The sequence below is a fragment of the Kryptolebias marmoratus genome, linkage group LG1 (assembly GCF_001649575.2).
Source record: "Kryptolebias marmoratus isolate JLee-2015 linkage group LG1, ASM164957v2, whole genome shotgun sequence".
Classification (NCBI taxonomy): domain Eukaryota; kingdom Metazoa; phylum Chordata; class Actinopteri; order Cyprinodontiformes; family Rivulidae; genus Kryptolebias; species Kryptolebias marmoratus.
Genome location: NC_051430.1, coordinates 31714429 through 31726282, shown reverse-complemented (window position 1 = coordinate 31726282; position 11854 = coordinate 31714429). Strand labels below are relative to the sequence as shown.

General features: G+C 43.9%; 2 protein-coding genes and 1 long non-coding RNA gene across 3 annotated transcripts in view; 2 read left to right on the top strand and 1 right to left on the bottom strand.

Moving 5' to 3' along the window:
- fbp1a (fructose-1,6-bisphosphatase 1a) overlaps positions 1–3912 on the top strand; it is a 7661-nt gene extending 3749 nt beyond the window's left edge. Inside the window, exons 2-7 of the mRNA XM_017433141.3 lie at positions 1290–1452; positions 1582–1674; positions 1894–2034; positions 2141–2278; positions 2521–2640; positions 3280–3912. Of these exons, the coding sequence (XP_017288630.1) occupies positions 1290–1452; positions 1582–1674; positions 1894–2034; positions 2141–2278; positions 2521–2640; positions 3280–3474 (850 nt within the window). The 3' untranslated portion in view covers positions 3475–3912. The remainder of the gene's footprint in view (positions 1–1289; positions 1453–1581; positions 1675–1893; positions 2035–2140; positions 2279–2520; positions 2641–3279) is intronic.
- Positions 3913–4791: 879 nt separating this feature from the next.
- fbp2 (fructose-1,6-bisphosphatase 2) lies at positions 4792–11342 on the top strand. The gene is made up of 7 exons (XM_017433063.3): positions 4792–5018; positions 6371–6533; positions 7489–7581; positions 8139–8279; positions 8565–8702; positions 10163–10282; positions 10945–11342. The coding sequence occupies exons 1-7, from the start codon at positions 4846–4848 to the stop codon at positions 11128–11130; spliced, it is 1014 nt and encodes a 337-aa protein (XP_017288552.1). The 5' UTR covers positions 4792–4845; the 3' UTR covers positions 11131–11342.
- Positions 9393–10244, bottom strand: LOC112451217. The gene is made up of 3 exons (XR_003040000.2): positions 10128–10244; positions 9656–9783; positions 9393–9505 (listed from the first exon to the last, which is right to left on the bottom strand). It is a non-coding gene; the product is annotated as an uncharacterized LOC112451217 (long non-coding RNA).
- Positions 11343–11854: the final 512 nt, after the last annotated feature.

Sequence of the window (11854 nt, the reverse complement as noted above, 5' to 3'; positions counted from 1 at the left end):
CTGTGAGTTACCAGCTCCATATGAGTTATACCTGTGAGTTAAAGACTCCATATGAGTTATACCTGTGAGTTAACAGCTCCATATGAGTTAAACCTGTGAGTTACTGGCTCCATATGAGTTTTACCTGTGAGTTAAAGACTCCATATGAGTTATACCTGTGAGTTAACAGCTCCATATGAGTCAAACCTGTGAGTTAAAGACTCCATATGAGTTAAACCTGTGAGTTACCAGCTTCATACGACTTAAACCTGTGAGTTACCAGCTTCATACGAGTTAAACCTGTGAGTTACCAGCTCCATATGAGTTATACCTGTGAGTTACCAGCTTCATACGAGTTAAACCTGTGAGTTAAAGACTCCATATGAGTTAAACCTGTGAGTTAACAGCCTCACGTGGAGTTAAATAAACAGTTTCAGGGTTAACAGCAGTTTGCTTCGTCTCGCTGCACATTGTCAGTGTTTAAAGTCACTGAAGCTTCAGAAGCACATTTCCTCCAGCAGGCCGGCTGAGCAGGAGATTCAGGTTATCTGTGAGCCAATCAGGAAGTGTGTACCTGTCTTAGACCGGCCCACCCATTGTTTTTTCTCAGCAGGTGTTTATCTCAGATCTGTTTTCAGTTGAGAGCAGCTTTATTACTGATTTTAAATCGATTAGTGGAAACTTTCAGAGCTGGTTAAAATGCTGAGTCATGAAGCAGTTGCATTTTTAAAGTTTGTTAAAACTGGAGTAATATGTTTTTATCATACAAGAAGAGAGAAAATAAGCCAAATGTCCACACACACTAAAAACTACTGGGTTAAAAACAACCCAATCTGTACCTCAGCACTGGTACCCTGGTTAGTTTTAACTCAGCAGCTACTGGGTTCAGATTTCTACCCAAAAGTAACCATTTTTTAATTGGAGCAACTAACATGTTGGATTAAAAAGAACAACCCAAAATCTGCCCTAACAAACAGCTAACTGCTGTTAGTGTTAGCTAGTTAGCACCAGCTAATGCTGTTTTAGAAAAGCAATCTGACCTTATAGTGCCAACTAAATCTGTTAACAAAGATGACCAGGTTAAACATCTTACTTTTACTTCTTCCATCCTACAGCAGAGGTCCAGTCATGTCCGATTGGGTCCGTTTGGGTCATCTTCTGACCTCCGAACCAACCACTGGGTCAACAGTGTTAACCCAACAACTCAGTTATCAGAAGAGCCAAGCAGTTTTTAGAGTGTGAGATCCTTTTAAAGTTGAAGAGTCGTTGATGCTGTTTGTTTGAAAGGATCCGCCCGTTTGTCTGCTCAGGTATGGGATTGCAGGCAGCATGAATGTGACGGGAGATCAGGTGAAGAAGCTGGACATTCTGTCCAACGACCTGGTTATCAACATGCTCAAATCTTCTTTTACTTCCTGCGTCCTGGTATCTGAGGAGAACGAAAGAGCCATCATCGTGGAGCCTGACAAACGGGTATGTTTGGGTCGGGAGCAGGAAGAATAAACTTTATTAACATGTTGGAACAGAACAAAATGTTTTCTGAAGGAGGTTCTTGTATTTAATAGTGTCTGGTAACTTCCCTTAATGATTAAATGCTTTTAGGGTAAATACATCGTGTGCTTCGATCCTCTGGACGGCTCCTCCAACATCGACTGCCTCGTCTCAATCGGAACCATCTTTGCCATTTACAGGAAGGTACCGGCACAAGTTTAATTAATGACTAAAACTTCTACCAGGTTTAGAAGCATAAAGGAGAATTTATAAAGACAGCAGGAGCAGCATTTCTGCAGTCAGAGTTTATCTTTCATTGACCTTTGGGGACAGATGGAGACAGCTAACAGGCTGGACGTGGCATGTCCACCTGTGTTGTTGACCGTAATAAAGAACTAATCGGGTCGTGTTGGGTTCTGTCAGACCACAGATGATGAGCCGTGTGAGAAGGACGCCCTGCAGCCCGGCAGGAACCTGGTGGCGGCGGGTTACGCCCTCTACGGCAGCGCCACCATGATCGTCCTCTCCACGGGTCAGGGAGTCAACTGCTTCATGCTTGACCCGGTCCGTTCTCCCTCACGGTCGCTTTCTTTAAAGTCTCACAGACGGATTTTATTCGGCTCACGTGAGGAGTTAATGGTGGCGATCTGCTGTACTTTCTGCTCCTCAGGCGATCGGTGAGTTTATCCTCGTGGATCGAGACGTGAAGATCAAGAAACGAGGAAAGATTTACAGCCTGAACGAAGGATACGCCAAGTACTTTGACCCGGCTGTGACAGAATATCTGCAGAAGAAGAAGTTCCCTGAGGTAAGGCTGATGTTGGGACAGATGTCTGCATGTGGCAGAGCTTCCTGCTGTTTCACCACAGCTCAGGTTCTCAGAGGTTTCAGGCCCGGTCAGTGCTGAGAAACGCCTCCATGTCTCCAACCGCTTCTCTTCATTCGTTCAGTTTGTCTTCTCATGGGAACTCAAGCAGCATTTCTGGAAACAAACCACAGTCTTTACTCTTGAAGATGTGTTTGTAAGCAGATAACTCAAACTGTTTGCAGGACGGCAGCGAGCCGTACGGAGCGCGTTACATCGGCTCCATGGTCGCAGACGTCCACCGGACGCTGATGTACGGAGGAATCTTTTTATACCCCGGGAACGTGAAGAGCCCCAAAGGAAAGGTGAGGTCTTTACATGGACTCAGATCTGCAGGATCTTTGTTAGTAAAGACAGAAAAACAATGTTCTTGTAAAGTAAATATGTCCCACCATACTGTAGTTACTGACAGGAAATTCTCTTAAAAATCAAAACTAATGTGTCAGATGAAACGGGTCAAATAATACAACAAAAATCCAGATAAATAAGCAGTTTGAACTAAGTCTTAAAAAGTGTGGTTTCTTTCTGTTAGTGAAACAGAAACTGATGAATGAATCCAGCCACCAGAAAGGTCCAATAATGGTGAAAAACATCTGTAATACATCTGTCTGCTGAGGTTCAATGGATGCATTTCAGCAAAGTCAACCAAACAACCAGCTTTTCTTTCTTTAATCGAGTTCTTGTTGTTTCTAACATTCAGTTTTACTGAACAGGAACAGTTTTTTTTGGTTTCACTGAGTGTCACAACAATCTTTCTTCATCTCTACTTATTTCATTTTCACAACTGAACCCGACTGACTTAACTTTGACGAAGTTTGGGTCAAAACCTTTTACTCTTCGAAGCTCATGTTTCATGTTTTGCTTTTGTTCAGTAAAACATTTAGAGTTTTGGTTTGAACGGTTTGGTGTGAATGAAGTTAATTAACAGACTCCTCCTCTTCCAGCTGCGGCTGCTGTATGAGTGCAACCCGATGGCCTTCATCATGGAGCAGGCGGGCGGCATGGCCTCCACCGGCCTCCACAACATCCTGGACATCCAGCCGGAGGACATCCACCAGCGCGCTCCCGTGGCCATGGGTTCTCCTGACGACGTGCAGGACTTCATCGCCATCTGCCAGAAACACGCCGCCAAGAAGTGAGAGCACCTGGCTCCATCCGGCTCGGCCCGGCCCGGCTCGGCCCGGGTCAGCGCCCTCCTCAGAACTGTTTATGTTCAAACCGGTTTTATGCAGGAGCTGGAAATTTGATTTTTTTTTTAGGATTCTTCAGAGAACACAGGGTTTTTGTCTCCAACAAAACTGTAAATGTGAAAACTTTTGGTTCCTAAAACCACATTTCTGTAAACATTCCAGAAAAAAACACCAAAGATTTAAAAAGTGCCAAAAACTAAAGTTTACTTGAATAAAGATGAAGACTTTTCCTCCTCGTTCACCTCCAGCTGTGCCTTATATCACAGATTTTAAGCTTTAAACAGATGACCAAATATAACTTTTATGGAACAAAACTTGATGCTTTTATTGTGAAATCATTACTGTTTGGAAGCATGACTTCCTAATAAACAGTTATTAAAGAATAAATCTGTTTTCTTCTTTTAAAAATGTGTCACTTCCTTTAAAAACTATATTTGTTCTCATTAGGTTTTCAGAAAAGCTCAGTTTGTTCATCATGAAAAAGATGAAATAAAAGAATACTGTCATTTTTTAAAATATTTGCTTTGTTTGTTTTAAATTGTTGTAAAGTTTGAGACAAAAAGAAACCAAATGCAGAATTCACAGGAAACAGTTTTTTTTTACAAATTAAAAGTCTTTACACACAAACAAAATAATAACAAAGAAATATAAGTCACACAAATGTAAAAACAACAACAGAATAAACAACAGAAAATGTCACTGTGGACAACAAATAAACAGGAAAAAGCAGAGTTTTCAAAATAAAACAGGAAATGAAGTTGATTAAAAAACAAGAGCTTTACAGAAACTAAACAACCAAAAACAAAACCTGCATCCAGAGCATGAAACAAGTTAAAAACCAATCAAATCCAAGCTGAAAGCCTCAGAACCTGAGGATTTTATTTTGAAACTCCTTCCTCCTCGTCTTCCTCCTCTTAACCTTTAATCTGAAGGTCATCTGAAGATCTGATGACATTTAAACCTCAGATCAGTTGCTGAAACAACAACTGACTCTGACTCTGTTTTCAGGCAGAATTGATGTTCCTTAAATCACCGCTTTGTTCTGGTGGAACCGATCAGAACCTGAATATAAACATTTAAAATAAGATTAGATCAGATTTTCTGTTTCTGTGTTCCAGCCTGCTGAGCTCTGTTGGACAGAGAGATTAAAGGTTCTGGTTCTGGCAGCATTAAAGAGTCTGGATCGGTGCAGACATCCGACACCACCACAGTCCAACCGGGTCACTCTAATACCGGACTGAGATCACAAATAGATCCTCAGGGTCTGAGGGGCTCATTCTCAGTCCTGCTGCCCTACAGGAAGGAGAACCAGAACCCAGCATGTCGGACCAGTCGGCGTTTGACACAGATGTTTGGACCCTGACCCGGTTCATCATCGAGACGGGCCGGCAGGCTAAAGGCGCCACAGGAGAGCTGACCCAGCTCATCACCGCCATGCTGACCGCCATCAAGGCCATTTCCTCTGCTGTGAGAAAGGCGGGCCTGGCCCACCTGTAAGTACCGACCTGTGGTACTGGTTCCGTCATGGACAGAGGTGCACAGGATGCAGCTGATAAATGAGCCAAATCAGTGTTTTTACCAGGTTCAAGAACCTCAAGGCTGAGACGGGTCAGATCTGGACCGGACCGTCCTACAGGGAACACAGACTCCTTATTCTTCCTGAAAACTTCCAGAACCCAAACTGTTAAACTGGACAGGTTCTGCCTAAACTGTCAGGATCGGTGTTTTTGGGTCTTCTGTGTTTTCAGGATTCAGCTTCCTGTTCTGTCATTCACTCTGCCACGCCCACCTGCTCCTCTTCGCCTGCCTGCCTGTCTGTCTGTCTGTCTGCCTGTCTGCCTGTCTGTCTGCCTGTCTGCCTGTCTGTGTGTTCTGAACGTGCAGCTCGACTCTTTTAACAATCTAATCTTTCTGGACAAAGGGAGGTGCAGCAACACGTCTGCAGGTAAATAAAAAGATTGGAGAGCTGCCTGGTTGGAGTTTCTCAGGAGGACATCTGAGAGCTTATCAGGACGGGAACGTCATCATCTCCTGGAATGATGTTCAGCTCTGTGCAAAAATCCTGAGCTGCCTGTTCTCCAAACTTTCTGAAGCTCTTTCAATAATAATAAATTAAATTTATGAAACCTGAGGATGTTTTACATACTGTAGGGCAGTGGTGTTCAGTCCTGCAGGTTTTAGGTGTTTCTCTGCTCTTCAGCAGCTCTTTAGGTTCTGTAGAAGCCTGTCAATCACACCTGGAACCTGCAGGATGGGGGTCTTCCAGGACCAGGACCAGGACTGGACACCCCTGCTGTAAGGGAACAGAATGAAGAAAATAAAAGACCAATAAGAGTCACTTCAGAGACCAGTGAAGACAGAACTCTGACCTCCGACCTCTGACCCAGTTTTGTTTTCTTTGTGGAGTTTCCTGAATGTTTCCAGAGATGAAGTCAGCAGAGACCATCCAGAGGTTCCCTCAGTTCCAGTCCTGCTCCTAAGCCTTTCCAGAGGAATGATCTGACCTCTGACCTCTGACCTCATTCAGACAGAAAAAGGCTCCGAAATTCAGGATTTTGGCTTCAACAAGGTGATCAGCTCTCAGGTCGAGGTCCAAAGAACTGTTGGTCCAGAACCACTTGAACAGGAAGTCCAGAGAACTGTTGGTCCAGAACCTCTATAATAGGAAGTCCAGAAAACTGTTGGTCCAGAACCACTTTAACAGGAAGTCCAGAGAACTGTTGGTCCAGAACCACTCGAACAGGAAGTCTGGATCTTTGGGGGGAGAACAGAATGATGGTTGATTGGAGAGTTTGGGGTCTTGTAAACCAGCTGATCTCTGAAACTGTCTGCTCACTCTCTTCAGGCAGGGCATGGCGGGGTCTGTGAACGTGACGGGGGACGATGTGAAGAAGTTGGACGTCCTGTCCAACGACCTGGTGATCAACATGCTGCAGGCGTCCTACAGCACCTGCTGCATGGTGTCTGAGGAGAACAAGGAGCTCATCGTCACGCCCAAAGACAAGAGGGTAACGGTTCATGTTCAGCTCCAACATTTCCAACACCTTTAGTTTTCTAACGGTTCCCAAAGTTGGGGTTGGGGGCCCACTGTTGGTCGTGAAACACCAACTGAGGGCTCCTGAGACGATTACCAGCCCATAAATAAGTGATTGACAGTTGGTAGGAAATATAAACAGCTGTAGTCCCAAATGGATCAAAATATTCTAATAGTAGTTCAGTCAGTTCTGCTGTCACTAAATCCTTCTTTTTTAATTAATTAGTAACCTTAGATGATTTTAAAGGTCTGGATCAGAATCTCTGCTGTTTGAATCACTGACCTGAGGGAGACTGATGGGGACTTCTCCGTCTTCTTCTGAACTGAAGGAGACCGATGGGGGACCCCTCCGTCTTCTTCTGACCTGAAGGACTTTTGGCTCTTTGTGAAAATTATTGACTAAAAATTCTCATTGAGTTAGAAACCAGACTTCCTGTTAAAGAGGTTCTGATCCGGAAGTTCTCCGGACTTCCTGTTAAAGTGGTTCTGACCCGGAAGTTCTCCGGACTTCCTGTTAAAGTGGTTCTGACCCGGAAGTTCTCCGGACTTCCTGTTAAAGTGGTTCTGACCCGGAAGTTCTCCGGACTTCCTGTTAAAGTGGTTCTGACCCGGAAGTTCTCCGGACTTCCTGAAGCTCTTTCAGGTGTTCTTCGTTGTCTCTCAAAAAACTTTTACTAAATTTAAAATTTGAATCCGTCGTCTCTGAAGTAAGTTCAGGGACGGCTCAGGAATAAATTTTTCAGCTTAGTAAAACTTACAAGAACAGTTTATTTATATAAAACCTTTCACAATAAAATCAGTGTTTCACAATAAAATACAAAGAATGTGATAAAAACTGTACATGAATCAAAAAGACAAATCGTCTTATTTTCAGAAGCTGTTTGTTAAAGATCCTAATCTTTTCGAGCCTCGCCTGGTTGATGTTTCAGGGGAAGTACGTGGTGTGTTTTGACCCTCTGGACGGATCCAGTAACATCGACTGCTTGGCTTCGATCGGCACCATATTCTCCATCTACAAACGGGTCAGTTCTACAAGCTGTGGCTCTCGGGCCACATGAGGCCCTCTGGAGCTGTGACCAAAACTAAGAAGGAAATAAGATTTAAAATCAGAATCAAATAAAGGTGTCTGACAAGATGTGACTTGTTTCAATTAAAGAAGAGAATTTATTACCATACCAAATAAATATTCAGTCTGATCTATTTTTATGATTTTAAAATGGAATATTTAAATTCATTTTCCATAAATATAGAAAAAACTTAGATTATCAGATTTTATCAAAGAGGGTCGGAACAAAAAATATTTCAGTTCTTTTTCTTTGTTCCAACCTGAAATCTTTACTCTCATGACGTCACAAACTGTAGTTTTTAGTGTGTAGTATTTATACAATGTTCAACAGGGTTAGACTGAGGGGAAAAGAGCAGCTTGTAAAGGTTAGAGTCCAGCTTTAACAGATGAGAAGAATAAATAATGTGAGTTCAGCCAACAGGGGGCGCTGCAGCTCAGAGAACCTGACCTCAAACAGCAGGTCTGTGTCAGTCTGAGGAAGGACTCCAGACTCATCTGACCTTCTGTGTTCAGGTATCAGAGGGCGAGCCCACAGAGCAGGACGCCCTGCAGCCTGGGAGCAACATGGTGTGTGCCGGCTACGCCCTGTACGGCAGCGCCACCCTGGTGGCCCTCAGCACCGGCGCCGGGCTCAACTTCTTCATGCTGGACCCTGTGAGTCCCTGAGGGGCCCCTCTGAGGGGGTTCTGCTCAGTTTTGTGGCAAAATCCAAACTGTACCAGGTTTTACTTTACAGACGCTTCCACCAAGCACCAATATCTACAGCGAGTTTACTTTAAACACCAGAAAAACACAAAAGATGAACAGGAGGAAAACACTTTTTAATATAAATGATTTTTAGTTCTCATCCCAGAAAACTCCAACTTTAAACCTTTTCTGTCTTAGTTTGGGTTCTAAAAGTTTTCTACTGATGTAAATATTTATTTTTTCCCCCATCAGGCCATCGGTGAGTTCGTCCTGACTGAGAGGAACGTGAAGATTAAACAGAAAGGAAAGATTTACAGCCTGAACGAAGGCTACGCCAAATACTTCCACCCCTCCATCAACGAGTACCTGAAACACAAGAAGTACCCCCAGGTGACTGTCTGTCTATCTGTCTGTTAGCAAAATATCTGATAATAAGATCTGTTAAATGTCTTAAACTCTGAAGGAGCTTCAGAAGGTCTCAGCTCACAGGAAGGTCAGGATCTTTGAGGAAAAGCAGATTTCTGTCAGCTCAGGAAGCCTGACAGGACTTCCTGTAGCAGAAACGTGTGATCAGCTGGAGATGATGATGATGATGACGATGGGTCTGTCACACAGGATGAAGGTCAGCTGACCCGGTGTGTGCAGGAAACCTGCTGTTCTTCGGGAAACGGCGTCCTCTGGAAACTCTAACTTCAGCATTTCTCTGCCTCAGTTCCAAACGTGGTCAGTTTGTTCATCAGGATGTCTCCTCTTCCTCCTCATCATCATCATGACTCATCAGTCTGTAGTTTCTGCACTGAGAAAACTTCAGGACAGATCTGAGCTCTGAGGAGAGATGGAAGGTCGTCTTCGTCGCTGCTCATGTTCTGAAAGTTGGAGTTTGAGACGCTGTCTGGTTGTTTGTAGAAACATATTTTATAAAAGTTAGTTTGATGTTGCACCACAGTTCATGCTCCAACATGTCCTCCCTCGTGATCCCTGCAGTGACTCAACACAGCCTCAATTAGTCACCACAGCACGAATCAGGACTGACGACAGGCAGGAAACTGCGAAACCTTTAAATCACGAGGTTCAACACTTCTGAAAGGCCCCGAGGTGCTTCAGATGTTTCAGGTGTTGCTGGTGCTTCAGGTGCTTCTGTGTGCTTCGTTTGCTCGTGTCTTCATCTGAGGAAAACCAGTTGGACCAAAAGTCTGCAGGATTTATAAAAACAACACACACACACGTGATGAGTGGTGTGACTCAGCAAACATGTGACTGAAATAAAAACCTGCTTCAGTTCAGCTCCGGCTCACGTTAAACTTGTATTTTTATTACATCAAAGTGGAGAAAACAGTAACAACCTCAAAGAACAAACTTTTCTCCGTTCTCATGTCGACCCTGAGGCGACCCGTTTACTTTGTCACGTTTGCTCAGGCTGTTGCAGGTGACCTTTGACCCCTCTGTTGTTTACCTGAGCAGCAGACCCTTTCTGAAAAACACAAAAGTAAAACTGAATCTGAGCCTAAAGAGGATTCAAACTGAGCTTTTCCTGAAGTTTTAACCACTTTCCTTTTGGATCAGAACCTCTGCAGACAGAAAAACTTTATTTTTATTCTTTATTATTAATTAAAAGCTGCTTCAGTGTGAAAACTGTGGATCATTTTACTTTAAAGTTGGTTAAAGGTTGATTTTATTCTGATCGCAGCTGCTTTTCATTAAAATTAGGAAACTTTTAAAGTCTTTATTTGCTGGAAAATAAACGTATCTAGTCATATATGTTTCATATAATCCTGAATGTTCTGTTAATTTTATGAAGAGAGGAGTGTTGGATACTTGGATGTTTCTGAAAACGTGTGCTGCTCCTGCAGGACGGCAGCTCCCCGTACGGAGCTCGATACGTCGGCTCCATGGTCTCTGACATCCATCGCACCATCGCCTACGGAGGGATCTTCATGTATCCTGCAAACGAGAAGAGCCCGAAGGGAAAGGTAACGCTGAAGGGCTCGTTTGAAGCCGATCACAACACAATCTGCCCTCATGTACCCATCCATCCATCCAGAGCTCTACAGATCTGACTGAGTCATTCGATGCAGTCTAATCAGTGCTTTAAACTCCTTTCATACACCGATGGGACACATCGGAGGCAGTGAGGGGTTCAGTGTTTCACCCAGGGACACCTGGACATGTGACTCTGTCCAGGAATCAAACCTCCTACTCTCTCCTCTAACCACTGAGCCACAGCCACCCTAAACAAATAAATGTTTTAGGCAGGAACACAACAGGAGAGAAATGTGACACAGGATTTTATCACTGACTGTAAAGATGAGATACAAAGAAAAACATTTCAAACATAAAAGGATCATTTTGGAAGATGTGACCCACGCCCAGATGTCAGCAACAGCTGGAGCAGAACCAGCAGAAGAGCCCAAAAACCAGACGAGACAAAGGCTGAGGTGTCAGATTTATCTGCCAACGCAGTGAGGTCATTCAGGGCATGAAGAATCCTCCGTGACCTTCAGAAGTCCATGTGGCGTCTGAGGTCCAACCTGGAAACTGTTTTCACCGTGTTTACGTCCTAAAAGATGAAATAATCACGATGCGTGTTCAGATCTCATTGTTCTTCTTCTTCTCCTGCCGTCTGTCCTCGTAGCTCCGCCTGCTGTACGAGTGTAACCCCATCTCCTTCCTGATGGAGCAGGCGGGCGGCCTCGCCACCACCGGCACCCAGAGGGTCCTGGACGTCCAGCCCGAGTCTCTTCACCAGCGGGTCCCCTTCGTGGTCGGCTCACCTGATGATGTCAACGAGTACCTGTCGTTTGTTCAGAAGTTCTCCTGAAGCTGCAGGTTTCCCCATCTTCAGGACACAAACTTAGGTCTCATAAAAAGTTACGGGATTCAAATAAATAAGTCATTTTTAGGAAATAATACAAAAAGTATATTGTTGTTTTATATAGTTTAGGAGTGAATAATAAAAACCCAACAAGCTTTTCTGCTCTGATTCCAAAACAGCATTTCCAACACAATAAAATCTGTAATCATTTCATCAAAGAAGCCTTTAGAGTCTTCCTCACATGATCAGATCTCAGCGTTCATGATTCAGTTTTACAGGTTTATAAGAGTCTTCCTGCTCTGACACCAACTCACCTCTGAGCTTTTACAGCGTCACCCTCCAGTCAGAGCTCTGAGGTCCAGGATCAGAACCAGAGGTGACCCTGATCCATCTGAACATTTACACTCCTTCAAACTGAGCAGGACATCCCGACTTTTACTCTGCCACTTTGTTTTATGAGGGACGACAGGAACCGGGGAGAAGGAAGCGAACCCAGACTCATCTTGGTGAGAAGACTAATTTATTCAAATAAAATAAACAAAAACAAAAGGCTGTCGTGGCCGCGAAAACCTAAACGTAAGAAAATCTTAGCATGGCATAACAAGACTACAGGGAACCAAGAGCAATGATCCAGCGGAGAGTGGAGGAGATGACCGGGTTTTTAAACATAGGAGGTGATTGGAAAGTGGGCACAGGTGAAGCAATTAGCAAGACTAGAGGCAGGTGTAGA

Excerpts from the sequence above, each read along its gene's own strand:
- fbp2 (XM_017433063.3), top strand. The coding sequence starts at position 4,846 with ATGTCGGACCAGTCGGCGTTTGACACAGATGTTTGGACCCTGACCCGG. Across the intron at positions 8,280-8,564 it reads ACTTCTTCATGCTGGACCCT|GCCATCGGTGAGTTCGTCCT; the intron begins GTGAGTCCCTGA and ends TTCCCCCATCAG. Across the intron at positions 10,283-10,944 it reads AGAAGAGCCCGAAGGGAAAG|CTCCGCCTGCTGTACGAGTG; the intron begins GTAACGCTGAAG and ends CTGTCCTCGTAG.